Source organism: Mytilus galloprovincialis, chromosome 5 (assembly GCF_965363235.1).
Source record: "Mytilus galloprovincialis chromosome 5, xbMytGall1.hap1.1, whole genome shotgun sequence".
Taxonomy (NCBI): domain Eukaryota; kingdom Metazoa; phylum Mollusca; class Bivalvia; order Mytilida; family Mytilidae; genus Mytilus; species Mytilus galloprovincialis.
This window is the reverse complement of record NC_134842.1, coordinates 7,683,420-7,703,547: the sequence shown is the minus strand read 5'-3', so window position 1 is coordinate 7,703,547 and position 20,128 is coordinate 7,683,420. Positions and strand designations below refer to the sequence as shown.

General features: G+C 33.1%; 1 protein-coding gene across 3 annotated transcripts in view; it reads right to left on the bottom strand.

Moving 5' to 3' along the window:
* The window catches only part of LOC143075061 (uncharacterized), a 46,493-nt gene extending 30,201 nt beyond the window's left edge, over nucleotides 1-16,292 (bottom strand). Inside the window, exons 1-2 of one of the 3 annotated variants that reach the window (XM_076250320.1) lie at nucleotides 16,217-16,292; nucleotides 5,090-5,176 (exon numbers count right to left, since the gene is read on the bottom strand). In XM_076250320.1, the coding sequence (XP_076106435.1) occupies nucleotides 5,090-5,176; nucleotides 16,217-16,241 (112 nt within the window). In that variant the 5' untranslated portion in view covers nucleotides 16,242-16,292. Of the gene's footprint in view, nucleotides 1-5,089; nucleotides 5,177-9,931; nucleotides 10,082-16,109 lie in introns of those variants that run through there. The other 2 variants (XM_076250323.1, XM_076250321.1) reach the window with 2 other exon arrangements.
* Nucleotides 16,293-20,128: the final 3,836 nt, after the last annotated feature.

Genomic DNA, 20,128 nt, shown 5'->3' with positions numbered 1-20,128 from the left:
ATGCTTTAGGCAAAATAGATATTCAATTGAGAGAAATTTTTTACAGAAAAAAATGGTAATTGTTAAAGATGCACATCTATTAAGGTGAGCGACAATGAATCCAATTAGTTGAAGCATACTGTATTGTTCATAGTACATTCAGAGATGAGACACCTTTAGTTCTATCTTTGTAACTCTTCATTTCGTTAATATTTCCGCTTTCGTCAGTTTCCATTTTACTAATCAGTAAATAATTCATGTTACAAATTCATTTTACAGGAATTACTCGACATCTACTTTACTGACGAGGAATTGGATGTTAATTTGTGCTGCGTCGGAAGCAAGAAGTTCAAAGGCTTTCGCATTGGTCGTCTTCCCCAAGAAATACTCGTGACTGTGTTAAGATATAAGATGAATAAATTAGGAAGGGCATTAAAAATATCGACTCCTATTTTGATGGAGAATGTAGTTAATTTCGGAAAGTATACACAACCACAAAGTGATGTCTTGTACAGGTTAAAGGGTGTCATTCTTCACCATGGATCTACTCCTCGTTCTGGTCATTACACTACCGTCCTCGTAGACTAGGCGAAGAAGGTTGAATTAAATGACTCGTCGTTTACGATATATGAAGGTAACAAGATAATGACCAATAGCTACATTGCCTTGTATGAACAAATTAATTCTACCGAAGACATCAGTTATTCAGTGTTATCGGATGCCACGCGTTACCTGTGTGAATTAGAGTCATTCCGCATACAAATGAATTGTGAAAGTGAGGTTGATGGAATAAGCGTCAGGAAAGTCAAAATACTACGCTCACTATCGGAGGGTCACGATGATAGCAAGTATGTCACAGAACTGTTGAGACAAGGTGTCAAAACTTTAGCCAAAAAACCTATATCCTCATCTATGAAAGATCAAATAAACTACATCTTGACTTATTGTTTTGGACAAAACCCATCTGGCTTCAAGGAACACTTTGGTTTAACTTCTATCCAAGTTCTATCCAAGTTCTGAAATGTCCAACATGCGACTTCAATGATGTTGTTATCGATTCATCGGACATTACACATTGGAACAATTCTGTTGAATCACAGAAATTATGTGTTTTATGTCGGGGGAACTTACAAACAGACAGGAAAATTGTCACATACATTGGCCAAACTTTACTGGTAATGAACTTCCCAGGATTATTGAATGATATATTTGATATCATTCCAACATATACAAATTTCAAAATATCGTTCAATCAATGTCAACAAAGCAGAGACACGTCACTTTCAGTGATGAATACAATTTTTTCTGTTCAAACAGATAATTTCACAGAATTAGAACCCACTAATTTTCTGGTAGGAAATGAGTGTATTTCACTTGCATTAACAAGCGAACAACAGAACATTATCGCACACTTTGATGCTTTTTTTATGAATCAGAAGATCCAAATGGATAGAGATGAAATGTTGAAATTTCTTTCGGGCCACTTCTCCGACAAACATATTGACTGTTTCTTTATGACAATATGTAATGAAAATCTAAATTATAGTTTTATTCCAGCAGCATGGTTCCGTTAAAAACTTCTTCAGTTTTCAGTTAACCCGATAGAAAGTAATATGTCATGGTTCGACAAAGAACTTGTATTGATACCTGTGAATACTGATAACCACTGGTTATTGTTGGCGATACAGGTACAGAACAGAGTTATTTTGTATTTGGATCCTTTGGGTCACCCTGTTCGATCCAATATCGTTAACCGTCTATACAATTTTACACTCTTCCAGAGCTTGATTGAAACAAAGGAATCTCCAAACGAAAACTGGAATGTTCTAGACCTAATGAAGAGTGGTCATTTCCCTAGGCAGAGTGATTTCTCTTCTTGTGGTGCTATGGTGTGCTTATACAGTAAAATGTTGGTATCTGGAGTCACTGTAATGGAAGCTGGTGCCTCTGGTAAGGATGTCAGGATGTTTCTTCTTAATGAAGTAATACAGTCGCTCTACAAAAACAACGAAGATAGCTTTGGTCTGCAAACTATTATGTATGCACATGATATGGATGACATAGTCCATGGTATTGTGACCAACACCGAAAACAACGAAAGGCACAATAGGTTCATGGAAAATCCTGAAAAAATGGACCTTGAATGCACAACAGGCTTTGGTTCCACATTTCTATCACGAGAAGAGTTGGAGATGATCAAGAAGCACAAGGCGCTATTTTGTACGAAAAAAGTCTGCAAAGATGTTTACATGTGATACTAGAGTTTGCACATTCGTTGATGCTACGTTTCTCAACAACAAGTAACAATCTAACATATGGACTTATATATTTGTCTGAGGTATTGGTGAAAGAAGTTGTAATAGAACTTCTACATCGTTTACACGAACAATCAAAGATTGATATCAATGCTGATTGTATAAAAAAAATTTTCTAGAAATTTTCGGCCTTTAAGAATGCTTACCCCATAAATTCTTTTCCCTCACGTTGTAGTACTATCTAATAGCTATTCATTAAGGCAGCGTCTATAAACTCTAGCCATAAAGAACAGCCGAGGCAATGGGTTTGAACAAGTGGGTGACCCAAATACGTATTTATCAAATTTTACCATTTTTCCGTGTTACGGACGAAATTTTCTGCCTTTAAGAATGCTTACCCCAGAAATTTTTTACCCTCACGTTGTAGTACTATCTAATAGCTATTCATTAAGGCAGCGTCTATAAACCCTAGCCATAAAGAACTACCGAGACAATGGGTCGGAAAGTGGGTGCCCTCAATGCGTATTTTATCGAATTTGGCTTTATTTCCATGTTTCGGACGAAATTTTCGGCCTTGAAGAATGCTTACCCCAGAAATTCCTTACCCTCACGTTGCAGTACTATCTAATAGCTATTCATTAAGGCAGCGTCTATAAACCCTAGCCATAAAGAACTACCGAGACAATGGGTCGGAAAGTGGGTGCCCCAATGCGTATTTATCAAATTTGACCATTTTTCCGTGTTACGGACGAAATTTTAGGCCTTAAAGAATGCTTACCCCAGAAATTCTTTACCCTCACGTTGTAGTACTATCTAATAGCTATTCATTAAGGCAGCGTCTATAAACCCTAGCTATAAAGAACTAACAAGACAATGGGTCGGAAAGTGGGTGCCCTCAATGCGTATTTTATCGAATTTGGCTTGATTTCCATGTTTCGGACGAAATTTTCGGACTTTAAGAATGCTTACCCCAGAAATTCTTTACCCTCACGTTGTAGTACTATCTAATAGCTATTCATTAAGGCAGCGTCTATAAACCCTAGCCATACAGAACTACCGAGACAATGGGTCGGAATGTGGGTGCCCTCAATGCGTATTTTATCGAATTTGGCTTTATTTCCATGTTTCGGACGAAATTTTCGGCCTTTAAGAATGCTTATCCCAGAAATTCTTTACCCTCACGTTGTAGTACTATCTAATAGCTATTCATTAAGGCAGCGTCTATGAACCCTAGCCATACAGAACTACCGAGACAATGGGTCGGAAAGTGGGTGCCCTCAATGCGTATTTTATCGAATTTGGCTTTATTTCTATGTTTCGGACGACATTTTCGACCTTTAGGAATGCTTACCCCAGAAATTCTTTACCCTCACGTTGTAGTACTATCTCATAGCTATTTATTAAGGCAGCGTCTATAAGCCCTAGCCATAAAGAACAACCGAGGCAATGGGTTTGAACAAGTGGGTGACCCCAATGCGTATTTATCAAATTTGACCATTTTTCCGTGTTACGGACGAAATTTTCGGCCTTTAAGAATGCTTACCCCAGAAATTCTTTAAACTCACGTTGTAGTACTATCTCATAGCTATTTATTAAGGCAGTGTATATAAACCCTAGCCATAAAGAACTACCGAGACAATGGGTCGGAAAGTGGGTGCCCCCAATGCGTATTTTATCGAATTTTGCTTTATTTCCATGTTTCGGACGAAATTTTCGACCTTTAGGAATGCCTACCCAGAAATTCTTTGCCCTCTCGTTGTAGTACTATCCAATAGCTATTTATTAGAGCAAAGTCTATAATTCCTAGCCATACAGAACAGCCAAGGCAATGGGTTGGAAATGTGAGTTATGAAGTTGTATTGTCGATATACCATGAACAAATTTATTTTACATCAAAATTCCATATTTTTAGTCGTTGATATGAGTTTTGAAAATCGCAAATGTGGGTTAAACATGCGTTAATACGAATCACTTCCTGAACTTAATAGATAATACTTTATTTGAATCATCGTCATGATTTTTTTATTGTAAATGTTAATTACAAAATCGTAAATATGAGTTAGAAATCTACAAACTATAGTTAGAATTTTGTTAATGGGATATAAAAATCTTTGATTTTCTATATAAATCTTGTTTTCGAACAAATAATGTCAATAACTATGATTTTAAAGAAAAACAAAATTGTCGCTCAAGTAGTTTTCCAAACACAATTGCAGGATAGCTTTTCATAAAGAGAATTGCAGGATGATAATTGCGGGATAGCTTGACACTAGTTATAAAAGCGACACATGTATTGTATTTTATCCTTATATTTCTCATTATGCGGTACAAGATAATTGAGTTGCTGCATGCATAAGGAACTTCGAATATTACTTTATACAAAATATCAATATATTATTTCGACCCCACTTTTTGAAGTTAATAAAACATTTATTCAATTCTTTTGTCCAAAAGTTTGTAAACTTTACAAATCCTTGTTTTTACGTTCGTAGTAACATAGTATATTCCATTGTCGGTCACCTGTGTCAATTCACGTGCACACTGACTACATTGCTGTTGTATTTGAATCTTTCGGCCAATGAAATGAAACGTTACAAGTTGTTTGTTTATGATACGCCAGAATGTTATCAATGAACTATCAAACGCTAAACTTCACTGCACTTCACTGTAATGACAAATAGTATTTTCCTTCGTGTGACGCTAGCGCTTTGCAATGTAGATAATTTCATTCCTGTAGTTCTTTTGTTATGCTATGCTATATGTTTACACTTTTGTCACATATTTTTTAAATCTATAGAATATCAATTTGAAAATCAATTTATTATGTATGTGAAGAAAGCATAATTTTTACTTACTAGGTATTGAGTTGTTGCAAATACAAAAACACACAAGTGGAATATTGTTCTTTCCTTCATGAACTCTGCACATTAACGTCCTTAATCCTAAAATTAAAATTCAACAATACTTCGGTTTATTTTTAAAGAAAATGATATCAACACATTCTTTTTAAACATGAATTCTATCTAAAAGAATAAAACATCCTTATCACTAAGATCAAAATCGCACAGCAACTTGACAGCTCTTCGTGTAGGTAATATGTATGGTTCTATCAAATTCTCGTTAACGTGTTTGATAACGCTTGTACCTCATTTATTTCCTGTAGAATTGAAAGACAGAAGAATGCACAATGTTTAATTGATAGTCTAATGACCCTGGTTACATGCATTGAGAGTTGAAATTGCGGTTAAATTTTGACACTCCAAGGTCTAAACGGTACCACTTATAACATGTATAAAAAGAACATACATAATTTTATACAACATAAACAATGTGATATTAAGAAATGCATGTTTATTTCGATGCAGTTTAATAGTGCAGTTGTAAGTGGAATACTTTACGTCTTGAATTCAATGATACTGTAAATATTTAGAGATGTGATAATTAAATATTGAAGCATGTTCATACTAACATATTTGATGCATATTTTAGATAAAACAAAGTATAATTAATTTCATTACTGGATTTAACATGTGCATGTAGAAGTGTAATTGGCTGATACATAAAAGTTAGCAGGTGCGCTAAGCAAAGGAAATGAAAAGTCAGAGAAAATAAGAATTTTTGTTTTGCTCTAGATCTGTACAATTTGTTATCGTGAGAATCTCGAAATTTGTTCGACTTTTGTTGTGGTTGTAATATACCTTTAATAACCATTTAAAATGGGTCACTGTTATTTTCCCTTCATTTTCCTATATACATGTTTTGTACATGTAAGTTTACAAAAAAATACATCTCAAAAATAAGGAAATATGATATGATTGCCAGTGAGACAACTGTCAACCAAAGTTTAAAAGGAGTGAATGTAAGCAAGTATAGGCAACCGTACGGCCTTCAACAATGAGAAATGTCGTATGGTCGGATATAAAAGACCCTGACATAAAAATACGAAACAATTCAATTGAGAAAAAAGACGGACTATATATATATATATATATATATATAAAAACGCCTAAAAAGTGTACATAACAACACCAATAACATAAAAAGGAACTATAAATGTAGTTATGTATAAATATTTCGGATAGCAGAGTATATACCGATGAAGGATATCTGTTATCCGAAATATTTATAAATAACTACATTTATAGTTCCTTTTTATGTTATTGGTGTTGTTATGTACACTTTTTAGGCGTTTACATAATTTATTTTATTGTGTACATGTATCGTTACTTGTAACGATCCAGCGACCACGTGGGAAAAATCGTTGACTATTATTCAGACGTTTTAGAATATAACTTAAACACACTAATTAAAACATTAAAAAGTTCTATTAGATGTTAAATAGAAATACGCAATATTTCGCTAAACAAATAAGCTTCATCAGGCGTGTGCATCTCTCAAGGTGAAATCGGATGCATGACAAAAAAATATTTTTGTAGCTTAATCTATACAAGAGTTGAGGAAAAGTGTAACATATTGATTGATGTTGCATAAAATATGTTTGTAGCTACAACTACATGAACTTGGAATAAAAGTTTAACACATTTATAGATGTTCGATTAATTGTATGAATTTCTATAAATTAATTTGTATGATTTCAAGATAATTATGGTTTTGATTTGTTTTTAAATCTTTTTTCGTCTCTCTCGTTGAGTCCATCAGGTTCAAGAGATCGTAAATGGTGCATCCAAAATCTCTCTCTTTTTTGTCTTCCTTGTGTATCCCAATTTTGATTTTTCTCAATGATTTGAAATGTGACGTTTTCAAAATAATGTCCTGCTCTTAAACGGTGTCTTGTAATTGGGCAGTTCCTTTCTTTTGTATAAAATGACCGATGGTTATTTAGTCGGATGTTAAATGGTGTTTCTGTTTCACCAACATATTGTATTTTGCAAGTTCCACACGTTAAAACATAAATGCAATTTTGCGTTTTGCAATTTGATGTTATGAATATGTTGTATTTTTTCTTTGTGACTGTGCTGACGAATTGGGTTTCGATAGTGGCGACTCTGCAGCACTTACAATTGCCCCTTCCGCATGGTGTATAACCTCCGATTGTTGATATCTCCTGTTCAGATACTTTGGATGTTACTAGAATATCTTTGAGGTTTTTGGGTCTGAGGTAAGCCATAACGGGAGGTGATGAAAAAATCTCTTTTAAGGACGGATCATTTTCAATCAGACGCCAGTGTTTGTGGACAATTGATGAAAGATTTGTCAGGTCAGGATGAAAGCTAACAACAAACGGGATTTTATTTGTCTGGGCCTCTTTTCTTTGTATTCAAGTAGGTTTGTTCGGTCTTTTTCTTTTGCTTTACCGAAAGCTTCTGAAATATTTTTGTTCTTATAACCTCTTGATTTAAGTTGCTGTCTGAGTTGCCCCAAACAATGGTTTGATTTTGATTCCGATGAACAAATCCGTTTTAACCTGATGGCTTGGCTGTACGGAATGCTCCGGGAGCAGTGTTTCGGATGGCAACTCTTCGGAGAGAGAAATTGGTGTTTATCAGGTTTTTTTGGTGTGAAGGTTGGTTGTCATGACTCCGTTTTCTAAAGTTATGGTGGTGTCGAGAAACGCAATTTTCTCATTTGAAACTTCAGATGTGAACTTTATCGATTGATGAAAGTTGTTACAGAAATCGAGAAATTCTTGCAGACGTTCTGCAGTTTCGTTCCATTTGATGTCGATGTCATCAATATAACGGAGCCAAGACAAGGGTTTGTATGGTACATTCGAAAGGATGCGTTCTTCGAGACTCCCCATGAAAATGTTGGCAAAAGAAGGTGCCATTTTGGTTCCCATACTGGTACCGTCAACCTGCAAGTAGTGCTGGTCGTTGAATACAAAATTGTTGTTTTCCAGCACTAGTCTCAGCAACTGAACCAGACAGTCTGTTGGGGATGTTTATCCTTACGATTGTTCCATACTTGTTCACAAGCGACTATTCCTTCATTTTTGGGAATATTTTTGTATTCTTATAGACTCTATATACTCTCTATATATATATAGAGTCTATAAGAATCTACCAACCAGTAAACTTAATAGGTATTGGATCATCAAAATTGACAATACTACAAATGTACACAAACAGGAAAAATTATATGAGTCTAAAAGATTGTGTAACAATACCGATAAATAGATGGAAAACAAAACACTAAACAGTGTTGAATATCATCGCACAAAGATGGAAAAAGTGAACAGATGATATAAATTATACAATAATTGCAAATATTTCGGCTCAACAAATGGCCTTCTTCGGTGCAAAAGTTTTAACAATACTGATATATAATGTATAAGGTGTAAACATAGATCAGTAATAATACAGGTAAGTTTTGGTCGATTGATTTTAATCCAAAATCCTGAATATAATATAAACACTAGACTGTAAATTTAAATGTGTCGGTTATTGTATAGAAAGGTATATAATATGAAACTTAGAGCGAGGGGCTTGCCCCCGAGCTCTTAGTTTCATATTATATACCTTTCTATATAATATCCAATTTAGCACATATTTACAACTTGAGTAATCCTGTAATTAGTGTAATTTTCATGTTTTGGCTGACTAGATGTAGCTCATTAACGTAGTTTTGTAAATCTACTCACTAGTATCATTGTAAAAATGGGATTTCAAAAGACCCTTGACTTTAGAATGAAAAGAAGCTAGGTAGCTGCTGGTGTAAGTATGTTTATTGATATAAAGCGGTGTTTTACTATACATGTACTTGTGTACATGGTAAGATGACAAAATAAATTGAACAAGAGCAGACAATTCTTAAATTGCAGTGAAAGCTTTAACTTCTTGAAAACATTTTTTAAATTCACGTAAAAACTAAAACTATATTGAAAATGCTTTTGAATGAGTACAAACAGTTGGGTCCCCCTCCCATACATTTTTTTTAATCTTTGGTTGAAACACCTTTTAAAAAAGGCTGGATCTGCCCTTGGTATGTACCCATAGGTAGTCCAGTGGATAGTTTACATTCATGAAATATTTGTCACTGGTCATTAGGCAACCAATAATCGACCAATTTATGACGAAATATATCAAATTGCTTTATTAATAATTTCCCTTCAAAAGATTAATGGTTGACTCGTTTTGTGTACAAAGTAATTGCATGGAAGATAAAGGATTACAGATTTTAGATGGAGTTGTATTTTAATCAAGGTATAAAGAACCATAAGTGTTACTCTTTATTTTAATGAAAGAAACTTTTAATTGTAAAAAAAAAAATGGATCAAAAGACGATTAGTAGGATGTTAAGAATCTGTTTGAAAACTAATTACAAACTATTTAGTTAAATTTGGAACACAGAATTTTTTCAAAATAGCCAGTAGCAATTGTTGTTCTAATATCTTGATTACGATACAATGAAATCTTACCCTTGTGGTCATTCATGCGTAGTTACTTAGTAAACGGAAAAAGTATGTACTATGAAAATCAGAAGGCAAATTCAAGCAATTTGATTGGACGAGAAGTTGTAAGTATGTGCTAAATATATATATTAAACTTCGTATCCACTTCAAAAAATAAAAGCAGTGATATATGCGTTCATTTTCAGAAGGTTGAATTGTCAACTAAAAAATTCAAATTCGTTTCCTATCAAACGACAGTAAAAACCTATAGCGTGATCGTAAATTATTTTAAAATCATTAACCTATTATTTAAGAAACTTCTACGAATGAATGCTCATCTACATACCTTTAAATCACGTATATAATCCGACAAGATACAAGGTTTCGTCTAGGTTTCAAAAGTTAATGCGTAATTCGAATTAAATTGAATCTCTCATAAATTCAATAACATCATTAATCATTTGTGTTAGACATGTTTTCAAATAAGGTAATGTGTATTACCTGTTGTGTTATTTCAAATACCATACCATGACAATATTTCAGGATACCTTATATTAAACAAGTTCGGTAAAAAAAAAACTGTGTATGGCGAAACACGGTTTATTGCGGATTCCGTCGTTAATTTACTGTCAGAGGAAATTCTTTTGGTCCAGTATTTATACATTATTTTTTTCTGTTGAAAGTAGCATACCCAGAATTATTCAAATAGCTAGGTTTGTGGGAGAAGAATTCAATCTGAAATTTAATAAACTGTTTTAGGCATTGCTATCATGATATCCCAAAGCCCACTGAATAAGCACAGAAATAAGATATCGGAAGTATTTATCGAGTGACTCACATTTGCAAATGTAAAATGACTCTAGTACCAGTTCAGCGTGGATGCCGATGTCGATAATCCTAAGGATATTACAGTTTCAATCTATGTTGAATATAGAAAGTTCCTTTTTTGTGTCAATTTACAATGCAATAATTCTCTTCATTCAATACCAAGATGGCGCCTCCATGGACTCCCAGGAATTTCAAACCAAATACCTCAGTGGCGCTCCTGTGCTCAATCACGCGACACTTATGAGTAGGAGAAAATGCTGTTCGGTTAAGAGTCCGCAGAATGTGTCGGGTGACATGTTTTCCTGTGGACTGTTACATTGTTGAAAAGCACTTCTAAATCCTACTCAGCATTTATGTTCTCGATTGCATGTTATACTTCCAACTGGACGTTTACCATGCATTCAACCTATTTGAGATTTGTGATCCATATGGTATTCTGTTAAAGTTTAATTTTCTTTGTGCTGAGTTGCTTTTATATTCCTCTATTCGTTATACTTTGTAATAAGGGAAAACATTTGTTGTATATGTAAGAAAATGAAGAAAATTAGTTATCAGAAAACAGGAGCGATGAGAGATAGGTTTTTAATTAGATTGACGGGTGTTACACGGACTCTTTTTAGACGATACACGGACTCTTTTTAGTTGTTACACGGACACTTTTTATGAATAGAATCACTCGTACATGAACAATGAGTTCATGGGCACTTTAACTTTCAATTAGATTTGAACTTTTTGGTTCACCGACATATTTCCTGTCTTTTTTTTTAATAAAATATTAACGTTATCGTCAATATTTAAAAAAAAAAAAATTCCAGTAAAATACTATTCAAATCAGTATACTAAGAGATTCGTACATTTAACTTCAAAAAAAGGGGGGGGGGGGTTTTCTCCTACTAGAAAAAGATATTTTGATCCCAAATTTATGAGAAAAAAAAATACTATGGTCAAGCAGATAACAAATTAATGATCTGCATGATGCCTGATTTTTCGAATACCGTATATATAATAGTGCTAATTTAAACAAAAATATACATATATATTTGGGTGATGGTGTTGTAAAGGTAAATAGTTAATATATTCAGAAAAGTACATACCCCTCCCCCTTTTTATGGGGGCATGGACATGAATAATAATTTTGGATAATGTTGGAAGTGAAGAAATGATGATACCGACGTATATTTCAATTAAAAAAGACAGGAAATATGTAAATAAAAATCAAATCTCATCAAAAGATAAAATCCCTATCAACTCACCAATGCACGATTGATCCTATAAATAAAAAGTGTTCGTGTAATACATGTCCAAATAAGCAGCAACTCTTGAAGAAAATCATTCAACAGTTATGTCCTCAATTTTGGACGGTTGTCTGCGATTGGTCATATAGCAACACGTGTTTAATTAATCGCGATTAAACACTTGCAGAGACCGAGCATGATTTTATTTTTTTAAGTATTTATTTTTTTCTTAATATATACAATATTAAACAGAACAAAATCCTTTTTTTCATAACACTTCACTCACTAATGAAGTAGAAAATTCATTCTTTTGATACATTTATTTATATTGTTATTGAATTTAATTATTGGTTGAATTCAAATCTATCAGGGGCAGATCCAGTCATTTTAAGAAAGGGTTACCCAACCCAGCAAAAAAGAGGGTTCCAACTATTTATCCACATTCAAATGCATTGATCGTCCAAAAGATGCGATTCCAACCCCCGGCACCCCTCCGCCCACTGAATATTAAATTCATGTATTTGACAGCAAACGTGCGATTTTCACGAAATGTTTAAAGGGGGAATGGGGAAATAAATTCATCAAGGTGAAGATCACAGCCTAGTTTATTTCAAATCAATTTAGGCCCCCTCCCGCTTTCCGTTTCACCCTTAAAAATTAAACGTTATCTTACTTACCACTAAAATATTTCTTTAATATATTACTTTTTAACGAAGTTGCATTTAAAAAAAAGTCTCAAACGTGATAACATTTATCTTATACTTGAAATGGTTCTTTTGTTTTTATCAAATTATTAGATTCCTGATTTTTTTTTCTAGAAAAAAACTCCGTTGAAGGGAAATGAAAAAAAATGTGTTTATACTATAACTTACATTTATTAATTTGAGGCCATTTAAGTTTCTCAAATGTTTAGTCTTGCAAAATGTAATACTTCTTCCTTGAACGTTGTACAAGTCGGATACAAAACAAAAGAAACAAAAAAAAAAAAAAAAAAAAAAAAAAAAAAAAACAGGCCAGAAACAACCTGCCGTATAGTTTTTCTGCACTTCGGACCTTGACCTGAATACTCGTGCAGAAAAACTATCCGGCAACGGTTGTTACCGGCCTGTTTCTTTGTTACCTTTGTATTGTATCTAATACTTAGGTATGTATATGTTTAGAAATAAATAATACTAGTAAGACAATGTAAGAGATGCGAACCGGGTTTTATCGCGCCTAAAGCCATCCAGCTGTGAAAAATATACCGGAATAGGTGAATATTTAGGACATTTCACCAACATATCGTGCAGGTGATTTAAAACTAGCAGGTAAAATGGTGTTGCAGAAAAATATTTATTTCAACAAATTATTAAAGCCGACTTGCTCAAACAATAGATAAAGTAAGAGAAGGATTTGATAAAGTTTAACTTGCGGAGGAAAGTTTAGTTTAACACTAATAAATTCAATAGAAATAACTTTTATTTCAAATGTATTCCATTTAATTTCTTATAAATTGTAGGGATTTTTATCCTCGGTTTTATTTATCCATTTCCATGACGCTTCATCACTATTTAATTACGTACATCTTGATATAGATTAAACCATTGGTTTTCCCGTTTGACAGGTTTTACACTGGGGCCCTTTGTAACTTGCTGTTCGGTGTGAGCCAAGACTCCATGTTAAAGACCGTATTTTGAACTATAATGGTACTACTTTTATAAATTGTGACTCGGATGGAGAGTTGTCTCATTGTCACATGTGACATCTTCTTATATCTCAGTATCTATGGCTCAAACCGAAACGGAACGGGATGGAAAAAAACACACTTCTTTTCTAATATATTTATAATATAAATTTCAGTGAACGAGATAACCTGAAGAGTATTAGGTTGATACATGTATCCTGTATAGCTTAACTCTTTTAAATGTCTCAAATTTTATTGAAACGGTTGTAAAAAAATGATGATAAAAATAAGAACTGGTTAATAGATAAAATGTAAACGTGTCTCCAAGTTATTATGTATAAATGACAACATACATCTTAAGTAAGTACCAGAGAGAGCTATTATATATTGCAATGATGGTCCCTCTGGTATCTTGCGTCCCTCTTTTATAGTGCTTACCTGTCAATTTAAATTTCAAGTTACTTGTATTTTATAGTTCCTTTTATTACTTTTTATGAAGATAAAATTGTTGTTCCATGCACTACGTTTATTGATTGTTATCGTCAAACAGATTTATTGAAATTTTCTCGTGTCTTATGCACCCAACATCAAAGTTTATAAATAGAACGTACTGTTGCAGAACTAGTATCAGAACTAGTTATAGTAGTTCCCATCTATATGAAATTACTACAAAAAGCAAACGGAAACCCCCCAGTTTCAAACAAAATGAAAAATATATAACTTACATGTAGATATAATTTTTGCGTGTTTGAAATACAAAATTGAGCAAAACTTGTGAATACTTTTCGATGCCCCATTTGAATTGAAGGACATTAATTTCCTCCCACCAACCATTCAGGTTCAAAAATGACCAGTCTCTTATCAAGATTTATCATGGTTTTCTATATATCCAGTAATTAATTGTTTAACAAGGTGACTTTTACTTTTAAATAGTGCAAAGGAATCAGAATTTCCTGAGATTATTAAAAGTATAAAAAAAATGTCTAAAATTTAGCTTCTAGCATGATAACCATCGAATATATTTTTAAAAAATAACATATTTTTTAGTACACTATCACACTATTTTTATTCAAAACTATTATACAATTGTTGGGTGCGTGAATAGAAGACCATAATCTGAATTAACCTTCAGGAGAAAAAAACATAATTCAGAAACTCAACTTACAGGTATGATATATAGTAAGGAAAATGGATTGATATTTAGGTGTTTAACATACAGAAGCAAATATTTCGTCCATTTTTCGGACGATTTACAGGAAGAAGGAAAACCTTTATAAATATCTAAAAAGCAAATATATATATATATTTGAATTCAGCTAATGTCATACTGACAAGAGAAGCTCCAAGTGACGAGTGAAGTGTGCGAAACAAACTCAGAAGAGTCATACATGCTTTGAAAACAAGAAGATGTAGTATGCTTGTCAATGAGACAACTCTCTACAAAAATCAAACGACAAAGACATTAACAGACGAGTATAGAATAAGAAGATGTGGTACGCTTGACAATAAGAAAACTCTCCACAAGAGACCAATGACATAGAAATAAACATTATAAAAATAAGAATATGTGGTACGCTTGACAATGAGAAAATTAATCACAAGAGATCAACGACTTAGAAATTAACATTATAAAAATAATAATATGTGGTACGCTTGTCAATGAGAAAACTCTCCAAAAGAGATCAATGACTTAGAAATTAACATTATAAAAATAAGAAGATGTGGTACGCTTGACAATGAGAAAACTCTCCAGAAAAGATCAATGACTTAGAAATTAACATTATAAAAATAAGAATATGTGGTACGCTTGACAATGAGAAAACTCTCCAAAAATGATCTATGACATAGAAATTAACATTATAAAAATAAGAATATGTGGTACGCTTGACAATGAGAAAACTCTCCAAAAGAGATCAATGACTTAGAAATTAACATAATAAAAATAAGAAGATGTGGAATAGTTGCCAATAAGACAATTCTCTACAAGAGACCAATGACATAGAAATTAAAATAATTAAATAGTTGGTACTAATATATTAACTACAATGTATGTCCAACTCAGGAGTAATATCATGTACTCCAGAAGGAATGAACACACAGAAATACCCAGTAGAATTCACTTCGTAAATCAGTAAATTAAGTCGTGGGATTACCAGCGATTCTTGTAACGCACTTACTAGGCAGCGAGTAAAACAAGAAGGACTAGTTCATGTGCTAGAACTACTGCTATTTTAATACTTATAGATTATCGTAAATCATCTCAACGAGATTGATTTTCTCGCTTGAGCAGGGACGACGAATGCAAGAAAAGCAATCGAGTTTAGATGACCAATGATAATCTGTTTGTAGCTATTTTATCTATTTTACCTATGACGACGTTGTCAATTTCATGAGTAACACCACGTGTCTCCTGAGTTTCTAGCGATAATTTTCCATCTCAAGCGAGACCCTCGGTATTAATAACATAAACGGTACCAATTTTTTCTCTTACTACAAGATGTATATTTCAATAATAAATGTCTTTTTATTGATGCTTGATTCATGACAATCACAAAACACTTGAAATCTGAGCAACATTTAGATTATAAATAAGTGATGTAATTGTATATAATTATCTTAGTTCGGTACACTTTTACCTAATCCAGTGTAAATTTGAAAAGCCTACTGACTATTCCTTTTTAAATTCGTTAGTTATTTGCAAAAATGACGAGATATTCATTACAATTTTGATATGTATTTTCTACATTTTAAGGCATGTCACACAATAGACAAAAGAAATTTTGTATACAAGAACTTACCTTCGGTAAAATCTTTAAGGAAACAATATATCGAATATTTTAATATTTCAATATTTTGTTGCTGATAATAGATCGAAAGTCAGAAAATTTATTTAAATCTGTTTTACCTGATGTAATAACTTCAATAGCCATTCCTTGAATACACAAAATAATATACACTAATTGACAGTTGTTTATACAGATAACGTTATACAAAATCAAAATACTTTTTGCGTTCTTTTAATCTTTGGGTCACTGATTGCACTGCAAGTATTACGTAACACTTGCATTGTTTAGACTACCTTTTTATTCATTTTAAATACGTGAATCATGGGATATCTACATGTAAATGTATATGTGTAGATCTAGTTATATAAAGGTCAATAAATAGGAAATTCATTACAATTGAGAATGGAAAAAGGGAATGTGTCAAAGAGATAACAACCCGACCGAAGAGAGGAAACAGCCGAAGACCACTAACGGGTCTTCAAAACAGCGAGAGATCTGTACTAGTTCAGTGATAATGGACGTCATACTCAAGTCAGAAATATATACGAGAAACTAAGATTAACAAGAATGTGTCCACAGTACACGGATGCCCCACTCGTACTATCATTTTCTGTGTTCAGTGGACTGTGAAATTGGAGTCAAAATCTAATTTGGCATTGCAATTAGAAAGATCATATCATAGGAAACATATATACTAAGTTTCAAGTTGATCGGACTTCAACTTCATCAAAAACTACCTTGACCAAAAACTTTAACCTGAAGCGGGACAGGCGAACGAACAAATGGACGGAAGAACGAACGAACAGACGCACAGACCAGAAAACATAATGCCCCTCTACTATGAAACATAATGCCCATCTACTATGAAACTGTGTAGGTGGGGCAAAAAATCATAAAAGACTAACAAAGGCCAAAGGCTCCTGACTTGGGTCAAACCCAAACATGCGGCGGGGTTAAACATGTTTTATGATCTGAAACCATCCCAGCCCCAAACCACCCCACCCCGTCCATCTTACACCTCTAGCCAATGTAGAAAAAACGAACACATTTACAATACTCATAGCAAAACTCAGGTCAAGGAAGCCCGAGTCCGATGTAATAGTATAGTAAGTAAACAAAAAACAAAAAAACTAAACAAACTGACAATGATAGATAAATTAACAAAGGACTACTAACAGTTATTTGCATACCAGCTCCAGACCTCAATTAAACTGATTGAAAGATTATGTCTCCAACATATGGATATTAAGCACAATCCCTCCATTTTAAGTATTAGTATCATACCGTCATAAAAATATGAGACTAACATAACACGTATCATGCCAACTACTGGTTTTAGAATAAGTGCGTTTATTTCCGATGCGAAAATCCTATAAATGAATCAAAATTTAAGCCAAAATGTGCCATATTCAATAAACTGACAACAATATCGTTAGATAGACAGTATATAACATTCAATATCCTTTACATTTAGCTGTCAAATGCTGGTATAGCAATCTATTTGCACACATTCAATCATCAATTTCTGAAATGTATATAAGCATACGATCTCTATTAACACTCGACAGCTGTAAGCTCTAAATAGTCATAAATCTACCATAGATTTTTTTTTGGGGTTTGTTAGTCTGTTTGGATTATGTCTCAAGAACGTTTTTGACAGATTTTAAATACATGTTTTAACGTTGTTTTCTGTTTTTGAATGGAGATAACGCGTCGCCAGTAAACTTAATTTGCGACCATCAAATCCCCAATTGATGCCGTCGGAGCTTAAAATACAATACAGTTATCTCCTAATTAGTCACCAGAAACATCAATTCAACAAAAACACACACAATTGTATATATACTTACAACAATCAACAGAACAATGTTTATATTCAGTCTGAAGCCTCTGGCCCTTGTTAGTCTTGCACGTTTTTGTTATAACTGTTGTTTACTTATATGTTTCTGACTTTAATGTGAGGTCAACTCGATGAACTAGTACACTTATTTGCTAAGGACCAGTCGAAGCCCGTCTCCGTGTACGGGATTCCCTCGCTGTATTAAAGACCCATTGACAGCCTTGGGCTATTTTCTGATCTTTGGTCTTTGGTCTTTTGTAATTATGATATACAAGTTTTTTTCCTGTTTCCATTCTTATCTTTTCTAGATAAATAATTTACTCACGATATCAAGCTTAGGCAACTTTTTATGGTTAATTTCATATGAAAAAAAAAACATTAAATGAAGGCGCATGTTAGCGCCTGTCCCAAGTCAGGAGCCTCGGGCCTTTGTTAGTCTTGTGTAATTTTTAATTTTCTTGTGTATAATTCGGAGTTTAGTATGACGTCCATCATCAATGAACTAGTAACATATTTGTTTTGGGGCCAGATGAAGGACTCATCCGGGTGCGGGAGTTTCTTGATGCATTGAAGACCCATTAGTAACCTTCGGCTGTTGTCTGCTCTGTGGTCGGGTTGTTGTCCCTTTGACACATTTCCCATTTTCATTCTCATTCTTTTTAAAGTATCATATATGCATAATATTCGACTTCTTTTAATGACATAATGGTGAAATAAATAATTGCAGGCGAATTCAGGTCCAACACGTTTTCTATATGGATTATATTTGAACTAGTGTTGACAGAATAAAGGAAAATATCACATACATGTACCTTTACTATGCAATGCAACGTAATCATTAGAAATATCTCATATCATATCCTGTTACATGTACCAAGTCAATTAACAATATTCTCCAAAGGTATGTGTATGTAAATAAGGATTTCAGCATTATAAATGGGAAAAGAAGCCTAATGTCACGATCATTTTCTAACATTGTAGGCATTACAATATAATATAAAAGTAAAAATAAAATTGTAAGTCGCAAAATATTTAAATCGTCTGTTTTAACAATGCATAATTGAAGTGGTAATGAATAAACACATTTAAATTCCCTTGTTGAAACAGTAAAATGGGTTAATTTGTTTATGATTTAATATGTTTTAAAGTATGGGAACCTGTGTGGGACGTCCCTGTGTCTATCATTTTTTATGGAACTTGTTGGCAGTACTTTAGACCAAAATGCATATTTATGTTTACATTGTACTGAATTTTAATCAATTTAAATATCATTGGGTGTGTTGTAAATGGTTATGCCTTTCCGAACTAACATACAATTTTAGGACAGGTATGGTATACACAATGGGTAGCAATCGTTTGACCATTATTGAATACTAGTATGTGTTCCAGATAAAGACGTACGTATTCCTTATGACGTTGACACAATCCCATCCTGTATTGCACGGATCTATCCTTCAAAATTTTGCTCACACAAATTTCATTTGAATCTCGCGTAACATTCACACCTTGAACGAGCTAATGCGTGTACGTAAAACTCTCGTGAAATGTTTTGATATATTTCACGGAAATTGAGATTGAAATAGATCTCACGAGAATTTAGCAACAACATAAATGAAAATTAAGATGTTATTTGAAAATCTTCATTTTGAAAATTTATGTGAATTTCAGTTGAAAAAATTCCTATTATTTTCACGTAAAAGTCATGTTATCTTTACATAAGATAAACCTGAAACTCACGTGAAATAATATTCAGATCGTGAAGATTTGTTTTTCAAAAACAGCTTTAATTATGTCAATTTGAACTAATGATAACATCCCCATTAAATGAAAACGCAGCATTTTAAACTGTACAATATTTGAAATTTGATATTTAAACCTGTTCAAATCAATAAAATTTTAATATATATATACAACAGGCAATTTCATCTCTTTTAAAACATTTTCATAACCTTTCTTATCTCTAATATTATATTGGAAAAATACATACATGCATGCATTATTCCGTCTTTCTGATAGCACGTTATAATGTAATTAAAAAGCTGATTACACGCATAATACATTGCATTCTTTGTGATCGCATCCTGGTATAACTTAAAATTCGACAATGATACCTTCACCGTTCACAAAGCAATTACATACAATAGTAGTGCCGGATTCCATTTGTTACTATGTTACAACAGTACAGTAATGA